The following is a 23,112-nucleotide window of genomic DNA, read 5'->3' on the forward strand; positions in this document are numbered from 1 at the left end:
TGTATGTGTCAGTGTATGTGTCACACTGTGTCAGTGTATGTGTCACACAGTGTATGTGTCAGTGTATGTGTCACACAGTGTGTCAGTGTATGTGTCACACAGTGTATGTGTCACACAGTGTGTCAGTGTATGTGTCACACAGTGTATGTGTCAGTGTATGTGTCACTCAGTGTATGTGTCACTCAGTGTATGTGTCACACAGTGTATGTGTCAAACAGTGTATGTGTCACGCAGTGCATGTGTCACACAGTGTATGTGTCAGTGTATGTGTCACTCAGTATATGTGTCACACAGTGTATGTGTCACACAGTGTATGTGTCACACAGTGTATGTGTCACACAGTGTATGTGTCACGCAGTGCATGTGTCACACAGTGCATGTGTCACACAGTGCATGTGTCACACAGTGTATGTGTCACACAGTGTATGTGTCACGCAGTGCATGTGTCACACAGTGTATGTGTCACACAGTGTATGTGTCACGCAGTGCATGTGTCACACAGTGTATGTGTCACACAGTGTATGTGTCACACAGTGTATGTGTCACACAGTGTATGTGTCACACAGTGCATGTGTCACGCAGTGCATGTGTCACGCAGTGCTTGTGTCACACAGTGTATGTGTCACACAGTGTATGTGTCACACAGTGCATGTGTCACACAGTGCATGTGTCACTCAGTGTATGTGTCACTCAGTGTATGTGTCACACAGTGTATGTGTCATGCAGTGCATGTGTCACACAGTGTATGTGTCACACAGTGTATGTGTCACACAGTGTATGTGTCACACAGTGCATGTGTCACACAGTGTATGTGTCACACAGTGTATGTGTCACGCAGTGCATGTGTCACACTGTATGTGTCACACAGTATGTGTCACGCAGTGCATGTGTCACACAGTGTATGTGTCACAGTGTATGTGTCACACAGTGTATGTGTCACACAGTGTATGTGTCACAGGGTATGTGTCACACAGTGCATGTGTCACACAGTGTATGTGTCACACAGTGTGTCACACAGTGCATGTGTCACACAGTGTATGTGTCACGCAGTGCATGTGTCACACAGTGCATGTGTCACACAGTGTGTCACACAGTGCATGTGTCGCACAGTGTGTCACACAGTGCATGTGTCGCACAGTGTGTCACACAGTGCATGTGTCACACAGTGCATGTGTCACACAGTGCATGTGTCACACAGTGCATGTGTCACACAGTGTATGTGTCACACAGTGTATGTGTCACACAGTGCATGTGTCACGCAGTGCATGTGTCACACAGTGCATGTGTCACACAGTGCATGTGTCACACAGTGCATATGTCACACAGTGTATGTGTCACGCAGTGCATGTGTCACACAGTGCATGTGTCACACTGTGTCACACAATGCATGTGTCACACAGTGTGTCACACAGTGCATGTGTCACACAGTGCATGTGTCACACAGTGTGTCACACAGTGCATGTGTCAAACAATGCATGTGTCACACAGTGCATGTGTCACACAGTGCATGTGTCACACAGTGCATGTGTCACACAGTGTATGTGTCACACAGTGCATGTGTCACACAGTGCATGTGTCACACAGTGCACGTGTCACACAGTGCATGTGTCACACAGTGCATGTGTCACACAGTGTATGTGTCACACAGTGTATGTGTCACACAATGCATGTGTCACACAGTGCATGTGTCACACAGTGCATGTGTCACACAGTGCATGTGTCACACAGTGCATGTGTCACACAGTGCATGTGTCACACAGTGTATGTGTCACACAGTGCATGTGTCACAGTGCATGTGTCACACAGTGTATGTCACACAGTGTATATGTCACACAGTGTATGTGTCACACAGTGTATGTGTCACACAGTGTGTCACGCAGTGCATGTGTCACACAGTGTATGTGTCACACAGTGCATGTGTCACACAGTGTATGTGTCACACAGTGTGTCACGCAGTGCATGTGTCACAGTGTATGTGTCACACAGTGTGTCACGCAGTGCATGTGTCACACAGTGCATGTGTCACACAGTGCATGTGTCACACAGTGCATGTGTCACACAGTGTATGTGTCACACAGTGCATGTGTCACACAGTGTATGTGTCACACAGTGTATGTGTCACACAGTGCATGTGTCACACAGTGTATGTGTCACACAGTGTATGTGTCACACAGTGTGTCACGCAGTGCATGTGTCACACAGTGTATGTGTCACACAGTGCATGTGTCACACAGTGCATGTGTCACACAGTGTATGTGTCACAAAGTGTATGTGTCACACAGTGTGTCACGCAGTGCATGTGTCACACAGTGTATGTGTCACACAGTGCATGTGTCACACAGTGTATGTGTCACACAGTGTATGTGTCACACAGTGTGTCACGCAGTGCATGTGTCACACAGTGTATGTGTCACACAGTGTATGTGTCACACAGTGCATGTGTCACACAGTGCATGTGTCACACAGTGCATGTGTCACACAGTGTGTCACACAGTGTATGTGTCACACAGTGCATGTGTCACACAGTGCATGTGTCACACGGTGCATGTGTCACACAGTGTATGTGTCACTCAGTGTATGTGTCACACAGTGTATGTGTCACACAGTGCATGTGTCACACAGTGTATGTGTCACACAGTGTATGTGTCACACAGTGTGTCACGCAGTGCATGTGTCACACAGTGTATGTGTCACACAGTGTGTCACGCAGTGCATGTGTCACACAGTGCATGTGTCACACAGTGTATGTGTCACACAGTGCATGTGTCACACAGTGCATGTGTCACACAGTGCATGTGTCACACAGTGTATGTGTCACACAGTGTGTCACGCAGTGCATGTGTCACACAGTGTATGTGTCACACAGTGCATGTGTCACACAGTGCATGTGTCACACAGTGCATGTGTCACACAGTGCATGTGTCACACAGTGCATGTGTCACACAGTGTATGTGTCACACAGTGTATGTGTCACACAGTGTATGTGTCACACAGTGTATGTGTCACACAGTGTATGTGTCACACAGTGTGTCACGCAGTGCATGTGTCACACAGTGCATGTGTCACACAGTGTATGTGTCACACAGTGTGTCACGCAGTGCATGTGTCACACAGTGCATGTGTCACGCAGTGCATGTGTCACACAGTGTATGTGTCACGCAGTGCATGTGTCACACAGTGCATGTGTCACACATTGCATGTGTCACACAGTGCATGTGTCACAGTGCATGTGTCACACAGTGTATGTGTCACACAGTGCATGTGTCACACAGTGTATGTGTCACACAGTGCATGTGTCACACAGTGCATGTGTCACACAGTGCATGTGTCACACAGTGCATGTGTCACACAGTGCATGTGTCACACAGTGAATGTGTCATACAGTGTATGTGTCACACAGTGTATGTGTCACACAGTGTGTCACGCAGTGCATGTGTCACACAGTGCATGCGTCACACAGTGCATGTGTCACACAGTGCATGTGTCACACAGTGCATGTGTCACACAGTGCATGTGTCACACAGTGCATGTGTCACACAGTGCATGTGTCACACAGTGCATGTGTCACACAGTGCATGTGTCACACAGTGCATGTGTCACACAGTGTATGTGTCACACAGTGTGTCACGCAGTGCATGTGTCACACAGTGCATGTGTCACGCAGTGCATGTGTCACACAGTGTATGTGTCACGCAGTGCATGTGTCACACAGTGCATGTGTCACACAGTGCATGTGTCACACAGTGCATGTGTCACAGTGCATGTGTCACACAGTGTATGTGTCACACAGTGCATGTGTCACACAGTGTATGTGTCACACAGTGCATGTGTCACACAGTGCATGTGTCACACAGTGCATGTGTCACACAGTGCATGTGTCACACAGTGCATGTGTCACACAGTGTATGTGTCACACAGTGCATGTGTCACACAGTGAATGTGTCATACAGTGTATGTGTCACACAGTGTATGTGTCACACAGTGTGTCACGCAGTGCATGTGTCACACAGTGCATGCGTCACACAGTGCATGTGTCACACAGTGCATGTGTCACACAGTGCATGTGTCACACAGTGCATGTGTCACACAGTGTATGTGTCACACAGTGTATGTGTCACACAGTGCATGCGTCACACAGTGCATGTGTCACACAGTGTATGTGTCACACAGTGCATGTGTCACACAGTGCATGTGTCACACAGTGCATGTGTCACACAGTGCATGTGTCACACAGTGTATGTGTCACACAGTGCATGTGTCACACAGTGCATGCGTCACACAGTGCATGTGTCACACAGTGTATGTGTCACACAGTGCATGCGTCACACAGTGCATGTGTCACACAGTGCATGTGTCACACAGTGTATGTGTCACACAGTGCATGTGTCACACAGTGCATGTGTCACACAGTGCATGTGTCACACAGTGCATGTGTCACACAGTGCATGTGTCACACAGTGTATGTGTCACACAGTGCATGTGTCACACAGTGTATGTGTCACACAGTGTATGTGTCACACAGTGCATGTGTCACACAGTGCATGTGTCACACAGTGCATGTGTCACACAGTGTATGTGTCACACAGTGCATGTGTCACACAGTGCATGTGTCACACAGTGCATGTGTCACACAGTGCATGTGTCACACAGTGTATGTGTCACTGGTACCAGTTATTGACCTTCCCTCACTAAGACTAATACAGACGACTTGCAACGCCTGCAACACAGCTTTGGGTTGCATGTGTGTGTGTGTGTGTGTGTGTGTGTGTGTGTGTGTGTGTGTGTGTGTGTGTGTGTGTGTGTGTGTGTGTGTGTGTGTGTGTGTGTGTGTGTGTGTGTGTGTCCCAGCATATCAAAGCAGTTTTGTTAATTGCAGGATGACCTGCAACACGACACCAGGTCCTCGTGTGTGCCCACTAAGTCAGTGTTGGTAGTTTGTGTGTTATGTTTGTGGTTCATGTTGGTGAAAAATTAAATATAGGAAGAATATAGGAAGGGTATTGCTTGGCAGTAGAGTTGTGGATTTGTGTTCAGTCAGGTGTCCCATAGATGGGTTGGTAGCGCACTCGACTCAACTTAAGGTACCCCTGTGTACTCTACAGGGACTCCACGTTAAGGTACTCCTGTGTCCTCCAGAGGGACTCCACGTTAAGGTACCTCTGTGTACTCCACAGGGACTCCACGTTAAGGTACCTCTGTGTCCATCACAAGTACTCCACATTAAGGTACCCTTGTGTACTCCACAGTGACTGCACGTTAAGGTACCTCTGTATACTCCACAGGGACTCCACGTTAAGGTACCCCTGTGTACTCCACAGGGACTCCACGTTAAGGTACCCCTGTGTACTCCACAGGGACTCCACGTTAAGGTACCCCTGTGTCCATCACAAGTACTCCACATTAAGGTACCCCTGTGTCCTCCACAGGGACTCCACGTTAAGGTACCCCTGTGTCCTCCACAGGGACTCCACGTTAAGGTACCCCTGTGTACTCCACAGGGACTCCACGTTAAGGTACCCCTGTGTCCTCCACAGGGACTCCACGTTGAGGTACCCCTGTGTACTCCACAGGGACTCCACAGCGACTCCACGTTAAGTTATGCCTGTGTCCGTCACAAGTACTCCACATTAAGGTACCTCTGTGTACTCTACAGGGACTCCACGTTAAGATACCCCTGTGTCCTCTACAGGGACTCCACGTTAAGGTACCCCTGTGCACTCCACAGGGACTCCACGTTAAGGTACCCCTGTGTCCTCCACAGGGACTCCACGTTAAGGTACCCCTGTGTCCTCCACAGGGACTCCACGTTAAGGTACCCCTGTGTCCTCCACAGGGACTCCGCATTAAGGTACCCCTGTGTCCTCCACAGGGACTCCTCGTTAAGGTACCCCTGTGTACTCCACAGGGACTCCACGTTAAGGTACCCCTGTGTATTCCACAGGGACTCCACGTTAAGGTACCCCTGTGTCCTCCACAGGGACTCCACGGGATGAATCAGAAAGATACACAGGTCGTCCTTACAGAACAATGTCTTAAACGTCGTAAATGTCTAGAAGCAGCGCTGATCACAGACACCCTAGGACATAACACTGGGAACTACTACATTACTAAAACACTAACATGCATGATAGTCACCCAGACACAGCAACACCTACCCAACAACACAGGAGTCACAGGGTCACTCAACTACCCGTCCTCAACCCTTCATGTCAACAACACAGGAGTCACAGGGTCACATCAACTACCCCTCCTCAACCCTTCATGTCACCCTGAGTCACTCTCCGCCAATATATACTGTCTAATTAACCTGACTATCCTACTATGATAGACTGAGGGCACTGTTTGTGTGTATGTACTAACCTATTTGTGGTTGCAGGGGTCGAGTCCTAGCTCCTGGCCCCTCCTCTTCATTGGTGGCTACTAGGTCCACTCTCTCTCCCCGCTCCATGAGCATTGTCATACCTCTTCTTAAAGCTATGTATGTGAGAGAGAGAGAGAGAGAGAGAGAGAGAGAGAGAGAGAGAGAGAGAGAGAGAGAGCTCTATCATCATAATAGGTGTCCACAGTGACATAAATACCACCCAGCATTTACCCTATCTTCGTCTCCCCCCTCTGGTATTTAAAAACCCTAATTATACCCCCGTGGTTCATAATTACATCCCCTGGGTGCCTAATTACTCCTCCTGGGCTCATGATTCCCTATAAGTTGGATAATTCGCCGCCAACCAGATCAGAATCGCCAATATTTTTGGTGAATTATTGAAGAGAGAGAGAGAGAGAGAGGGGATTGGCGATGATTTGAGTTGATTGGTGGATTTGGGATTAGGTTGTAATCCCTCTTCGGATCACAGGTTGTTCCCAATCCCTCTGTCTACTTCCCATTATATTCTCTCTCTCTGTCTCTCTCTCTCTCTCTCTCTCTCTCTCTCTCTCTCTCTCTCTCTCTCTCTCTCTCTCTCTCTCTCTCTCTCTCTCTCTCCCCTCTCCCTTCACCAACGTATATAATGGCAAGTATTTAGTAAGCTTTACGAGGAACACTGGTTTAAGGTGACACAGTGCCTCTCAGAGGGCAGTAATTACCCTCAGTTTGCCACTGGCCGGCTCTAATGACTCCAAATTTAAGCTAATGCTGTTTAGAGGGGACCAGTTTAGCGACCAGAGGGGGCCAGGAGGTGTGACTCGTCCCCTGTAACCACAGGTAGGTAAGTACACACACACACATACACAAGTCTGACCCGAAGCTGTTGTACAGCCACATCAGGAGGAAAACAACAGTCAAGGACCAGCAAACCAGAATGGCGGGGTGCACCAGCAAGTGCTGGACACAATACACACAGCCGAGGAGGAGGTTAGGAGGATGCTAAGTGCAATAGATGCCTCAAAGGCGGTAGGACTGGACAACATCTCTCTGTGGGTTCTGAGGGAGGGAGCAGAGGCACTGTGTGCGCCACTAACAACAATCTTCAGAGGCACTGTGTGTACCACTAACAACAATCTTCAGAGGCACTGTGTGTGCCACTAACAACAATCTTCAGAGGCACTGTGTGTACCACTAACAACAATCTTCAGAGGCACTGTGTGTGCCACTATCAACAATCTTCAGAGGCACTATGTGTACCACTATCAACAATCTTCAGAGGCACTGTGTGTACCACTATCAACAATCTTCAGAGGCACTGTGTGTACCACTAACAACAATCTTCAGAGACACTGTGTGTACCACTAACAACAATCTTCAGAGACACTGTGTGTACCACTAACAACAATCTTCAGAGGCACTGTGTGTACCACTAACAACAATCTTCAACACATCTATCACAACAGGGTGACTACCTGAGGTGTGGAAGACAGCAAATGTTGTCCCTGTTTATAAGACAGGAGACAGACAGACAGCATTACACTACAGACCAGTGTCACTGACATGTATAGTATGTAAAGCCATGGAGAAGATTATCAGGAGAAGACTAGTGGAGCACCTAGAAGACTAGTGGAGCACCTAGAAGACTAGTGGAGCACCTAGAAGACTAGTGGAGCACCTAGAAGACTAGTGGAGTACCTAGAAGACTAGTGGAGCACCTAGAAGACTAGTGGAGCACCTAGAAGACTAGTGGAGCACCTAGAAGACTAGTGGAGCACCTAGAAGACTAGTGGAGCACCTAGAAGACTAGTGGAGCACCTAGAAGACTAGTGGAGCACCTAGAAGACTAGTGGAGCACCTAGAAGACTAGTGGAGCACCTAGAAGACTGGTGGAGCACCTAGAAGAATAGTGGAACACCTAGAAGAATAGTGGAGCACCTAGAAGACTAGTGGAGCACCTAGAAGAATAGTGGAGCACCTAGAAGACTAGTGGAGCACCTAGAAGACTAGTGGAGCACATAGAAGACTAGTGGAGCACCTAGAAGAATAGTGGAGCACCTAGAAAACTAGTGGAGCACCTAGAAGACTGGTGGAGCACCTAGAAGACTGGTGGAGCACCTAGAAGACTAGTGGAGCACCTAGAAGAGTGATGGAGCACCTAGAGGAGTGGTGGAGCACCTAGAGGAGGGGTGAAGCACCTAGAAAGGAATGATCTCATCAACAGCAGCCAACATGGTTTCAGGGACGGGAAATCCTGTGTCACAAACCTACTGGAGTTCTATGACATGGTGACAGCAGTAAGACAAGAGAGAGAGGGGTGGGTGGATTGCATTTTCTTGGACTGCAAGAAGGCGTTTGACACAGTTCCACACAAGAGATTAGTGCAAAAACTGGAGGATCAGGCGCACATAACAGGAAAGGCACTGCAATGTATCAGAAAATACCTGACAGGGAGACAACAACGAGTCATGGTACGTGAAGAGGTGTCAGAGTGGGCGCCTGTGACCAGCGGGGTTCCACAGGGGTCAGTCCCAGGGTCATTGCTGTTTCTGATATATGTGAAAGACATGATGGATGGAATAGACTCAGAAGTGTCCCTGTTTGCAGATGATGTGAAGTTAATGAGGAGAATTCAGTCGGGTGAGGATCAGGCAGGACTACAAAGGGATCTGGACAGGCTGCAGACCTGGTCCAGAAACTGGCTCCTGGAGTTCAACTCCACGAAGTGCAAAGTCATCAGAACTGGGGAAGGGCAAAGAAGACCGCAGACGGAATACAGTCTAGGGGGGCCAACGATTACAAACCTCATTCAGTGGAAAAGATCTGGGGGTGAGTATAACACCGAGCATATCTCCTGAGGCACACATCAACCAGATAACTGCTGCAGCATACGGGCGCCTGGCAAACCTAAGAATAGGGTTCCGATACCTCAGTAAGAAATCGTTCAAGACACTGTACACCGTGTACGTCAGGCCCATACTGGAGTATGCAGCACCAGTTTGGAACCCACACCTGGTCAAGCACGTCAAGAAATTAGAGAAAGTGCAAAGGTTTGCAACAAGGCTAGTCCCAGAGCTACGAGGTTTGTCCTACGAAGAAAGGTTGAGGGAAATCGGCCTGACGACACTGGAGGACAGGAGGGTTAGGGGAGACATGATAACGACATACAAAATACTGCGTGGAATAGATAAGGTGGACAGAGACAAGATGTTCCAGAGATGTGACACAGCAACAAGGGGTCACAGTAACAAGGGGACACAACAACAAGGGGACACAACATCATGGGGACACAGCAACAAGGGGACACAGCAACAAGGGGACACAGTAACAAGGGGACACAGCAACAAGGGGTCACAACATCATGGGGACACAGCAACAAGGGGACACAGCAACAAGGGGACACAGTAACAAGGGGACACAGCAACAAGGGGACACAACAACAAGAGGACACAGCAACAAGGGGACACAACAACAAGGGGACACAGCAACAAGGGGACACAGCAACAAGGGGTCACAACATCATGGGGACACAGCAACAAGGGGACACAGCAACAAGGGGTCACAACATCATGGGGACACAGCAACAAGGGGACACAGCAACAAGGGGACACAGCAACAAGCGGACACAGCAACAAGGGGACACAGCAAAATGGGGGCACAGCAACAAGGAGACACAGCAACAAGGGGACATAGCAACAAGGGGACACAGCAACAAGGGGTCACAACATCATGGGGACACAGCAACAAGGGGACACAGCAACAAGGGGTCACAGTAACAAGGGGACACAACAACAAGGGGACACAACAACAAGGGGACACACCAACAAGGGGACACAGCAACAAGGGGTCACAACATCATGGGGACACAGCAACAAGGGGACACAGCAACAAGGGGACACATCAACAAGCGGACACAGCAACAAGGGGACACAGCAACATGGGGACACAGCAACAAAGGGACACAGTAACATGGGGACACAGCAACAAGGGGGCACAGCAACAAGGGGACACAAGGGGACACAGCAACAAGGGGACACACCAACAAGGGGACACAACAACAAGGGGACACAGCAACAAGTGGACACAACAAGGGGACACAACAACAAGGGGACACAGCAACAAGGGGACACAACAACAAGGGGACACAACAAGGGGACACAACAACAAGGGGACACAACAAGGGGACGCAACAACAAGGGGACACAACAACAAGGGGACACATCAACAAGGCGACACAACAAGGGGACACAGCAACAAGGGGACACAACAACAAGGGGACACAACAAGGGGACACAACAACAAGGGGACACATCAACAAGGCGACACAACAAGGGGACACAACAACAAGGGGACACAACAAGGGGACACAACAACAAGGGGACACATCAACAAGGCGACACAACAAGGGGACACAACAACAAGGGGACACAACAAGGGGACACAACAACAAGGGGACACATCAACAAGGCGACACAACAAGGGGACACAACAACAAGGAGACACAACAACAAGGGGACACAGCAACATGGGGACACAACAACAAGGGGACACATCAACAAGGCGACACAACAAGGGGACACAACAACAAGGGGACACAACAACAAGGGGACACAGCAACATGGGGACACAGCAACAAGGGGACACAACAACAAGGGGACACAGTAACATGGGGACACAGCAACAAGGGGACACAACAACAAGGGGACACATCAACAAGGCGACACAACAAGGGGACACAACAACAAGGGGACACAACAACAAGGGGACACAGCAACATGGGGACACAGCAACAAGGGGACACAACAACAAGGGGACACAGTAACATGGGGACACAGCAACAAGGGGACACAACAACAAGGGGGCACAACAACAAGGGGACACAGCAACAAGGGGACACAACAACAAGGGGACACAACAACAAGGGGACACAACAACAAGGGGACACAACAACAAGGGGACACAGCAACAAGGGGACACAACAACAAGGGGACACAACAAGGGGACACAACAACAAGGGGACACAACAACAAGGGGACACAGCAACAAGGGGACACAACAAGGGGACACAACAAGGGGACACAACAACAAGGGGACACAACAACAAGGGGACACAGCAACAAGGGGACACAGCAACAAGGGGACACAGTAACAAGGGGACACAGCAACAAGGGGACACAGCAACAAGGGGACACAGTAACAAGGGGACACAGCAACAAGGGGACACAGCAACAAGGGGACACAGTAACAAGGGGACACAGCAACAAGGGGACACAGCAACAAGGGGACACAGCAACAAGGGGACACAGTAACAAGGGGACACAGCAACAAGGGGACACAGCAACAAGGGGACACAACAACAAGGGGACACAACAACAAGGGGACACAGCAACAAGGGGACACAGCAACAAGGGGACACAGTAACAAGGGGACACAACTGGAAGTTGAAGACTCAGATGAGTCATAGGGATGTTAGGAAGTATTTCTTCAGCCACAGAGTTGTCAGGAAGTGGAACAATCTGGAGCTGTGACTCGACCCCTGCAACCACAATTAGGCGAGTACACACAGAGTATAAAACCAGCTTATAAACCCAGCTTAGACAGCTAACTTATAAACTTTGCACAGTTTGATCAAGAATGTCATATTCTCCCAGATTTGAAAGGGCTCCACTTGACCTTTCGAGGACTCCACCACTTGTAGTACTGGAGGCTTGATCCAGCCTCCACGTGTGTGTTATCCACCACTGGTAGTACTGGAGGCTTGATCCACCCTCCACGTGTGTGTTATCCACCACTTGTAGTACTGGAGGCTTGATCCAGCCTCCACGTGTGTGTTATCCACCACTTGTAGTACTGGAGGCTTGATCCAGCCTCCACGTGTGTGTTATCCACCACTGGTAGTACTGGAGGCTTGATCCACCCTCCACGTGTGTGTTATCCACCACTTGTAGTACTGGAGGCTTGATCCAGCCTCCACGTGTGTGTTATCCACCACTGGTAGTACTGGAGGCTTGATCCAGCCTCCACGTGTGTGTTATCCACCACTGGTAGTACTGGAGGCTTGATCCAGCCTCCACGTGTGTGTTATCCACCACTGGTAGTACTGGAGGCTTGATCCAGCCTCCACGTGTGTGTTATCCACCACTGGTAGTACTGGAGGCTTGATCCAGCCTCCACGTGTGTGTTATCCACCACTGGTAGTACTGGAGGCTTGATCCAGCCTCCACGTGTGTGTTATCCACCACTGGTAGTACTGGAGGCTTGATCCAGCCTCCACGTATGTGTTATCCACCACTGGTAGTACTGGAGGCTTGATCCAGCCTCCACGTGTGTGTTATCCACCACTGGTAGTACTGGAGGCTTGATCCAGCCTCCACGTGTGTGTTATCCACAACTGGTAGTACTGGAGGCTTGATCCAGCCTCCACGTGTGTGTTATCCACCACTGGTAGTACTGGAGGCTTGATCCAGCCTCCACGTGTGTGTTATCCACCACTGGTAGTACTGGAGGCTTGATCCAGCCTCCACGTGTGTGTTATCCACCACTGGTAGTACTGGAGGCTTGATCCAGTTATCCACCACTGGTAGTACTGGATGCTTGATCCAGCCTCCACGTGTGTGTTATCCACCACTGGTAGTACTGGAGGCTTGATCCAGCCTCCACGTGTGTGTTATCCACCACTGGTAGTACTGGAGGCTTGATCCAGCCTCCACGTGTGTGTTATCCACCACTGGTAGTACTGGAGGCACCCTCCCCAGCCTCCACGTGTGTGTCATCCACCACTGGTAGTACTGGAGGCTTGATCCAGTCCACATCCACCACTGGTAGTACTGGAGGCTTGATCCAGCCTCCACGTGTGTGTCCACATCCACCACTGGTAGTACTGGAGGCTTGATCCAGCCTCCACGTATGTGTTATCCACCACTGGTAGTACTGGAGGCTTGATCCAGCCTCCACGTGTGTGTTATCCACCACTGGTAGTACTGGAGGCTTGATCCAGCCTCCACGTGTGTGTTATCCACCACTGGTAGTACTGGAGGCTTGATCCAGCCTCCACGTGTGTGTCATCCACCACTGGTAGTACTGGAGGCTTGATCCAGCCTCCACGTGTGTGTTATCCACCACTGGTAGTACTGGAGGCTTGATCCAGCCTCCACGTGTGTGTTATCCACCACTGGTAGTACTGGAGGCTTGATCCAGCCTCCACGTGTGTGTTATCCACCACTGGTAGTACTGGAGGCTTGATCCAGCCTCCACGTGTGTGTCATCCACCACTGGTAGTACTGGAGGCTTGATCCAGCCTCCACGTGTGTTATCCACCACTGTAGTACTGGTGGCTTGATCCAGCCTCCACGTATGTGTTATCCACCACTGGTAGTACTGGAGGCTTGATCCAGCCTCCACGTGTGTGTTATCCACCACTGGTAGTACTGGAGGCTTGATCCAGCCTCCACGTGTGTTATCCACTACTGGTAGTACTGGAGGCTTGATCCAGCCTCCACGTGTGTTATCCACTACTGGTAGTACTGGAGGCTGGATCCAGCCTCCAAGTGTGTGTTATCCACCACTGGTAGTACTGGAGGCTTGATCCAGCCTCCAAGTGTGTGTCATCCACCACTGGTAGTACTGGAGGCTTGATCCAGCCTCCACGTGTGTGTTATCCACCACTGGTAGTACTGGAGGCTTGATCCAGCCTCCACGTGTGTGTTATCCACCACTGGTAGTACTGGAGGCTTGATCCAGCCTCCACATATGTGTTATCCACCACTGGTAGTACTGGAGGCTTGATCCAGCCTCCACGTGTGTGTTATCCACCACTGGTAGTACTGGAGGCTTGATCCAGCCTCCACGTGTGTGTTATCCACCACTTGTAGTACTGGAGGCTTGATCCAGCCTCCACGTACGTGTTATCCACCACTGGTAGTACTGGAGGCTTGATCCAGCCTCCCCGTGTGTGTCATCCACCACTGGTAGTGGAGAGAGAGGGACAGGGAGCTAGCACCCAACACTCCCTCACCCACCTCCAACTAACAATTACATTAAACGCCTCAAACGTGATAATCAGAGGTCTCAGTCACCGGGAAATTGGAAATATTTCTCCCAGATTAATAATTTCCCAGTTTATGAGGCAGTTAACAGCCTCGGGGATATAAATTTTCTCGTCCAGGAGCTCAAATTAATTCACTTTAGTTACCCATTAATTTCTGATCTGCCCAAATTATTGGGGAGGGAATTATCGCCCAAAAATGCTAGAATTTTTGAGTAAGGGAAATATATTTATATACGAAACGGAAGATAATGTAAAATAATATATGGAAATTACAGATATTTTGAGATTTGTTTTGTGAATAAATTATATTAACAAAAAAAAGTTTTCTGGTGTAATTTTTTATGTCAGTCGACCAGTTTTTTATATGTAACTATTTACTTGTTCCTGCAGATCGACACCATGCCTAACCCTTCTAGGGTAGGGTAGGTGCCTGAGCCCCAGCTTTTAGCTCATAAGACTGTCATTCCCATTAGCCCCCTTGGGGCGGGGATGGCAGACCAGAGAGGCCTAGCTTGTGGCTAGGCCTGGGGACAGTTGGTCCCAAAGATGAGGAGGTACTTGTACCTCCTCCCATGGGAGACTTAGGTCTCAGACAGTCCCTAAAGAGGGAGCCAAGGCCGGGCCACCACTTGGAAAAGGCCCGGGCCGGGAGAATACCGGCTAATCTTTGATAATAATAATGATACTTGTTCCTGGATCGACACCATGCCTAACCCTTCTAGGGTAGAGTAGGTGCCTGAGCCCGAGCCTTTAGCTCACAAGACTGTCATTCCCATTAGCCCCCTTGGGGCGGGGATGGCAGACCAGAGAGGCCTAGCTTGTGGCTAGGCCTGGGGACAGTTGGTCCCAAAGATGAGGAGGTACTTGTGCCTCCTCCCATGGGAGACTTAGGTCTCAGATACTCCCTAAAGAGGGAGCCAAGGCCGGGCCACCACTTGGAAAAGGCCCGGGCCGGGAGAATACCGGCTAATCTTTAACTAACTAACTAACTTGTTCCTGATCGACACCATGCCCAGCCCTTCTAGGGTAGGGTAGGTGCCCGAGCCCGAGCCTTTAGCTCATAAGACTGTCATTCCCATTAGCCCCCTTGGGGCAGGGATGGCAGACCAGAGAGGCCTAGCTTGTGGCTAGGCCTGGGGACAGTTGGTCCTGAGGCCTAGCTTGTGGCTAGGCCTGGGGACAGTTGGTCCTGAGGCCTAGCTTGTGGCTAGGCCTGGGGACAGTTGGTCCTGAGGCCTAGCTTGTGGCTAGGCCTGGGGACAGTTGGTCCTGAGGCCTAGCTTGTGGCTAGGCCTGGGGACAGTTGGTCCCAAAGATGAGGAGGTACTTGTGCCTCCTCCCATGGGAGACTTAGGTCTCAGACACTCCCTAAAGAGGGAGCCAACCCGCGTCAGGAAACATTTGTTCTGTTTCCTGACGAACCTTACCTAACCTAACCTAGATCAGGCATCAGAACCACCGCATCAATGTCGTACGCAAGATGCACAGGCGTAATCCCACGGTTGAGTCCATGCCCATGCCCATGCTGGGGACTACCTAGATGGAAATTTCCCTAATTCCTTCTATCTTGCACCAACTGAGCCCACGGAAGTCATTGAGATCATAAAGTCACTTAAAAATAACTCGGGGAATCTGTCTCATGTCCCACCATTACTGTACAAGCGAGCGGCCCATGTCCTTTCGCATGCTATTTCATTACTTTTTAACAAGTCACTAGAGACTAGCACCTTCCCGAAACTACTCAAGATGGCAAGGGTTACACCAATACATAAAGGTGGTGACCCTACAGACTTAAACAACTATAGGCCAATGTCTAACTTACCATTGCTATCCAAAATCTTTGAGAAACTCGTGCACAGGAGACTGTATTCATTTATAACAGCTCAAAACATACTCAACCCCTGCCAGTTTGGATTCAGGAAAAATAAAAGCACTAATGATGCAATCATAAAAATGCTAGATCTGCTTTGCACAGCATTGGAAAATAAGGAATATCCACTAGGAATTTTTATTGACCTAAGAAAAGCTTTTGACACAGTAAACCACGAAATCCTACTCCACAAACTTGATCATTACGGTATAAGAGGCCATGCGCTTGCTTATTTCAAATCTTACATTACTAATAGGTATCAGTACGTCACCATTAAAGACACAGCATCAGCAACACGGCCACTTGATACTGGAGTTCCGCAGGGAAGTGTCCTTGGTCCCCTGCTCTTCCTCATATACATCAATGACCTTCCAAACGTATCCCAACACCTGAAACCCATTCTCTTTGCTGATGACACGACTTATGTCATCTCTCACCCTAATCTTGCCACCCTCAACACCATTGTGAATGAGGAGCTGACTAAAATATCGACTTGGATGACAGCCAATAAACTTACACTTAACACTGACAAAACCTACTATATTATGTTTGGTAGCAGAGCAGGAGATGCACAAATTAACATTAAGATTGACAACACTCTAATTACCAGAAATAATGGGGGAAAATTCCTAGGCTTATACCTTGACAACAACCTGAATTTCAGCACCCATATCCAGCATATAGCCAAAAAAGTATCCAAAACGGTTGGGATCCTCTCCAAGATACGATACTACGTGCCGCAAAATGCCCTTCTCACACTATACCACTCACTTATTTATCCATACCTCACCTATGCTATTTGTGCTTGGGGATCAACTGCAGCAACACACCTAAAGCCAGTAATAACCCAACAAAAAGCTGCAGTAAGAATAATCACTAAATCCCATCCCTGGCAGCACACCCCCCCCACTCTTCAAAGATCTAAACTTACTCCCAGTTCAGTACATCCACACTTACTACTGTGCAATCTATATCTACAGGACCTTAAACTCTAATATCAACCTTGACCTAAAATGCTTTCTTGATAGTTGTTACAGAACCCACAGGCATAACACCAGAAACAAACATCTCTACGACATTCCCCGTGTCCGACTAAACCTTTACAAAAATTCAATGTATGTCAAAGGCCCTAAAATCTGGAATACCCTACCTGAGAACTCTAGAACTGCAGACACATTCATCACCTTCAAAACTACCATTAGAAAACATCTTATCTCCCTGATACACCCCGTCAACTAACTACACGAATACCACCTGGTGGTTCACACTTACACTCACTCACCCATTTGACCATAAACAGAAATATTAATCTCAGTCTTAAAATAATGAATCCTGTGATACTCCAATACTGAAACTATATACTGTGCCAAAACAAAAGCATTCACATTTCTAAACTCACAAACTAGTATTTAGTCACTTAGCCATAATACCAACTTACCTCATAATTTGTAATATTTTACAGTTAAGAATAAAACTAAGTATGCCCGAAATGCCTAGCCATGCTAAGCGTTCTAGTGGTACACTCTGTAATCACAATTTTACTACATGTAAACCAAACAATAACCAAATTTCTGTAAACTCAGCATTGTAATCCTTATAGAAAATAAACTTTGAATGAATGAATTGAATGAATGAATGAATGAATGAATGCGTCTGCTCAGGGAAGTGGTGCGGCATGCACGCCATGTCTCACACAGGGTCCGGCAGGCTAAATGGTTCGAGTGGTGTGCCTCCTTCAGCTACTCCTCCACCTTATCTGAGATTTGGACCAAGTTACGATTGGCCACTGGGCAGCGTCGCAGTTTGGCTCGGTTGCACCCAGACCCCGCAACGGAGGCAGAGGGTCTGGTGGACCTATTCACCTCCAGAGCGGCCATGGCTCAACTGCCTCAGGACCTCCAAGCCACCCTCCTTCCTAGAAGGGTGATGGTGATCCAAGCGGCATGCCAGGCTAAGGACATCACGGATGAAGACTTCACCGACCAGGAGCTCCAGGCAGCCTTCACATCTCATTGAGACACTGCACCAGGGCATGATGGTATCACCTATAGCATGATCACTCAGTCTGGCCATGCTGGACATTCAGCTGTCCTGGGGGTCATCAACCAGACTTGGCGAGCTGGCAAACTCCCTGTCGTATGGAAGGAGGCTGACATCATACCGATTCCTAAGCCTGGGGATCTGGCAGTGTGAGACCCATCTCCCTTACCGGTTGCATCTCGAAGGTGTCTGAAAGGATGGTGTTGGAGCGCCTGAGGTGGAAGCTTGGCCCTCCTCATAAACACCTCTATGGCTTCACCGGAGGAGTGGGCACTTTCGAAAGCCTTACCACTCTACTGACCGGCATTGGGTCGGACGCCCAAGCCCACATTGTTGTCTTTCTTGACCTCGAGAAAGCTTTTGAGCTAGCCAGTGCACCTGCCATCCTCTCACTCTTGGCCCGCAGGGGGATTAAAGGCAGGCTGCTTTCATGGCTTCGTTCCTATCTCCAGGACAGGCGGGCCCGGGTACGCTTCCAGGGGCATGCCTCTTCTCTCAAGATCCTGGACAACGGCACTCCACAGGGCGGGGTGCTTAGTCCCACCCTGTTCAATGTACTGATGCACCAGCTGGTGTGCCTGCCTTTCTCCAGAGGCACCATCCTCCTCAGCTATGCCGATGACCTGGCACTTGTCGTACCTAGGAAGCGCCGGCTTTTGCAGCATGCCCAGGAGGACCTCGATCTGCTGGCTTCCACCTGCCATCACTTGGGGCTCAAGATATCTGTGGCGAAATCCAAAGCCATGATCCTTCGCACCAAGGTGCCCAGTCAGAGGCTGTGGGTCCTGGGCATCGACCTGGAGTGGGTTCACAGTTATAGGTACCTTGGCATCTACATTGACAGGCACCTCACCTTCCAGAAACATTTGCGCCACATTAAAGAGAGGGCTCTGCAGAGGGTCAGGGCATTGAGTGCCATGGCCAACCCTAGGGTTGGGGCCAGCCTCGAGGTCATGAGGTTGTTCTACATCCAGGCAATACGTTCCCTCGTTGACTATGGGGCACTTGCTCTCGTTCACGCCAGACCCACAAACATCAAATCCCTCTGTGTCATCCAGAACACAGCTGTACGGGCCATGCTGGGGGCTCCTAGGTGGGCCAATGCAGTGGCTCTGAACCTTGAGGTGCAGCTACAGCCTCTTGAAGACAGGATCCAACTGGTAGCTGCCATGAGGATTGCAAAGTATCTCTGACTCCCAGGGGCTGACAAACTGATGAGAGATTTACGGGTCCGCCAGGGACAGGTTATTCCACTGCATCCCGGCCGCCGATGGATGTGGTCGGTAGCAGACGCCACACAGAAGCTCTTGCCCATGACATTGCTCCAGGCGGGAGGCTGCGACAGACTGGCAGCGAACTACACGGTGCCACCCCCTTGGGCACCAGAGCTGTTTGCGGTGCGCTGGACAACCCTATCAGACAGCAAGAGGCATTGCACCCGGGACATTCTGCACCACCTTGCCTCGGCTAGCATTGTGGGTGCGGAAGGCCCAGGGTGTGTGCCATATTACACTGATGGCTCCAGAGACCCAGTGGCAGGCCGCACAGCTGCTGGGATGTTCCACAGCAATCTGACAGCAGGTTGGCGCCTCCCAGACCATTGCACCATCCTCCAGGCCGAACTCTTTGCCATCCAACAAGCTCTGCAGCATGCTCTTGCGGACCATCAGCATTCCCCCATCATCCACGTTGATTCCAAGGCAGCGATCCAAGCGCTTATGCACAGAGAGCCAAAGGACAACATACACTTAATCACATCCATCCGGGGTGACCTGCAGACTCTCATGGCCCAGGGTCGCAGGGCTACCATCAACTGGATCCCGAGCCATGTGGGTATCCCTGGCAATGATGCTGCAGATGAGGCTGCTAGGACTGCAACCCTCGAGGCACAGCCACGTGCTGCGATCTCCATCAGCCTCAGCCAGATTGTGCTGTGGGCTGCTGGTGCAGTCAGGCGCCCATTCCCTGACCCTGGGGACTCACGGAGCCTCTGTTGGTATGTCAGGGCGACCCACAGGGTGCCCCCTCCAAGTATTCGGACACAGTCCAGGGAACTGAGGGTGCATATCCACCGCCTACGCTTAGGGTATCCCACCACTGCGCGGATTGTTGAACGGGCACGAGAGGAGCTCTGTGCCCATTGTGACCGAATGGTTCTGCAGCCCTTGGTGCACTACCTGTTAGACTGCCCGGCTACGATGCCCCTTCGCCGTAGACACTTCCCAATGACCCCAGTAGGGCAGACCCGAGAGGATGAGGCAGCACATCTTGTGTACTTAGCTGTCAGGGACTTAGAAACCTTACTTCCAGTCCTTGCATGTCATCCGGTTCCCCCCCCCCCCGCTGAAGTTGCTGCGAGGGCCTGCTTTGGGCCTCCATTGCACTGCACACCAGCCACTGTTAGTGCACACTAACGTTTGGTACGTCATCTGGCCATAGGGCCGGTGAGGTACCCCCCCCCCTTCCTGCTGAAGACCTGCTACACAGGTGCAAGTAACGATAAATGTCACTTCCCTACCCGGGGAGCCAATGCCGGGTCACCAAAATGGAAGAGACCCGGGCCGGGATTACCGGCGAATCAAATAGAATAGAATAGAATAGATCAGGCTGGGCTACGATAGATCAGGCTGGGCTACAATGGCTCAGGCTAGGCTACGATAGATCAGGCTAGGCTACTATAGATCAGGCTGGACTACAATGGATCAGGCTGGGCTACGATAAATCAGGCTGGGCTACGATAGATCAGACTGGGCTGCGATAGATCAGGCTGGACTACAATGGATCAGGCTGGACTACAATGGATCAGGCTGGGCTACGATAGATCAGGCTGGGCTACAATGGATCAGGCTGGACTACAGTGGATCAGGGTGGACTACGATAGATCAGGCTGGGCTACGATAGATCAGGCTGGATTACAATGGATCAGGCTGGGCTACGATACATCAGGCTGGATTACAATGGATCAGGCTGGGCTACTATAGATCAGGCTGGGCTACGTTAGATCAGGCTGGGCTACGATAGATCAGGCTGGGCTACGATAGATCAGGCTGGACTACGATAGATCAGGCTGGGCTACGATAGATCAGGCTGGACTACGATAGATCAGGCTGGGCTACGATAGATCAGGCTGGACTACGATAGATCAGGCTGGGCTACGATAGATCAGGCTGGACTACGATAGATCAGGCTGGGCTACGATAGATCAGGCTGGGCTACGATAGATCAGGCTGGGCTACGATAGATCAGGCTGGACTACGATAGATCAGGCTGGGCTACGATATCACCTAACAAAGCCTACCTTGAGGTGTCAGCATCAGAGTCAGCAGGAAATAGCAGAAACCCATGTTCCCTGCTGACGTTGATGTCAGGACCTGCTGACGTTGATGTCAGGACCTGTTGATGTCAGGACCTGTTGTCGTTGATGTCAGGACCTGTTGATGCTGATGTCAGGACCTGTTGACGCTGATGTCAGGACCTGTTGACGTTGATGTCAGGACCTGTTGACGTTGATGTCAGGACCTGTTGACGCTGATGTCAGGACCTGTTGATGTCAGGACCTGTTGTCGTTGATGTCAGGACCTGTTGATGCTGATGTCAGGACCTGTTGACGTTGATGTCAGGACCTGCTGACGTTGATGTCAGGACCTGTTGGCGTTGATGTCAGGACCTGTTGGCGTTGATGTCAGGACCTGTTGGCGTTGATGTCAAGACCTGCTGACGTTGATGTCAGGACCTGTTGACGCTGATGCCAGGACCTGTTGACGTTGATGTCAGGACCTGCTGACGTTGATGTCAGAACCTGTTGATGTCAGGACCTGTTGGCGTTGATGTCAGGACCTGTTGACGCTGACGTCAGGATCTGCTGACGTTGTCAGGACCTGTTGACGTTGATGTCAGGACCTGCTGACGTTGATGTCAGGACCTGCTGACGTTGATGTCACTGTTCACCTGATAGTAAGTAGGTACCTGGGTGACTAGTAATAGTCACTGGTGACTAGGAATAGTCACTGGTGACTAGGAATAGTTACTGGTGACTAGGGAGAGTCACTGGTGACTAGGGATAGTCACTGGTGACTAGTAATAGTCACTGGCGACTAGGGATAGTCACTGTTGACTAGTAATAGTCACTGGCGACTAGGGATAGTCACTGTTGACTAGTAATAGTCACTGCTGACTAGTAATAGTCACTGGTGACTAGTAATAGTCACCAGTGACTAGTAATAGTCACTGGTGACTAGGGATAGTCACTGGTGACTAGTAATAGTCACCAGTGACTAGTAATAGTCACTGGTGACTAGGGATAGTCACTGGTGACTAGTAATAGTCACTGGCGACTAGGGATAGTCACTGTTGACTAGTAATAGTCACTGTTGACTAGTAATAGTCACTGGTGACTAGTAATAGTCACCAGTGACTAGTAATAGTCACTGGTGACTAGGGATAGTCACTGGTGACTAGTAATAGTCACTGGCGACTAGTAATAGTCACTGGCGACTAGGGATAGTCACTGGTGACTAGTAATAGTCACTGTTGACTAGTAATAGTCACTGGTGACTAGTAATAGTCACCAGTGACTAGTAATAGTCACTGGTGACTAGGGATAGTCACTGGTGACTAGTAATAGTCACCAGTGACTAGTAATAGTCACTGGTGACTAGGGATAGTCACTGGTGACTAGGAATAGTCACTAGTAATAGTCACTGGTGACTAGGGATAGTCACTGGTGACTAGTAATAGACACTGGTGACTAGGGATAGTCACTGGTGACTAGGAATAGTCACTGGTGACTAGAGATAG

The 23,112-nt window shown here is 49.9% G+C and overlaps 1 protein-coding gene across 1 annotated transcript in view; it reads right to left on the bottom strand.

Annotated features, from left to right (window-relative positions):
* Positions 1–22,437, bottom strand: part of LOC128700968 (roundabout homolog 3-like) — an 88,867-nt gene extending 66,430 nt beyond the window's left edge. The window contains exon 1 of the mRNA XM_053794485.2: positions 21,614–22,437. Within this exon, the coding sequence (XP_053650460.2) occupies positions 21,614–21,659 (46 nt within the window). The 5' untranslated portion in view covers positions 21,660–22,437. The remainder of the gene's footprint in view (positions 1–21,613) is intronic.
* Positions 22,438–23,112: the final 675 nt, after the last annotated feature.

This window comes from Cherax quadricarinatus, unplaced genomic scaffold (genome assembly GCF_038502225.1).
Source record: "Cherax quadricarinatus isolate ZL_2023a unplaced genomic scaffold, ASM3850222v1 Contig7, whole genome shotgun sequence".
NCBI classification, from domain to species: domain Eukaryota; kingdom Metazoa; phylum Arthropoda; class Malacostraca; order Decapoda; family Parastacidae; genus Cherax; species Cherax quadricarinatus.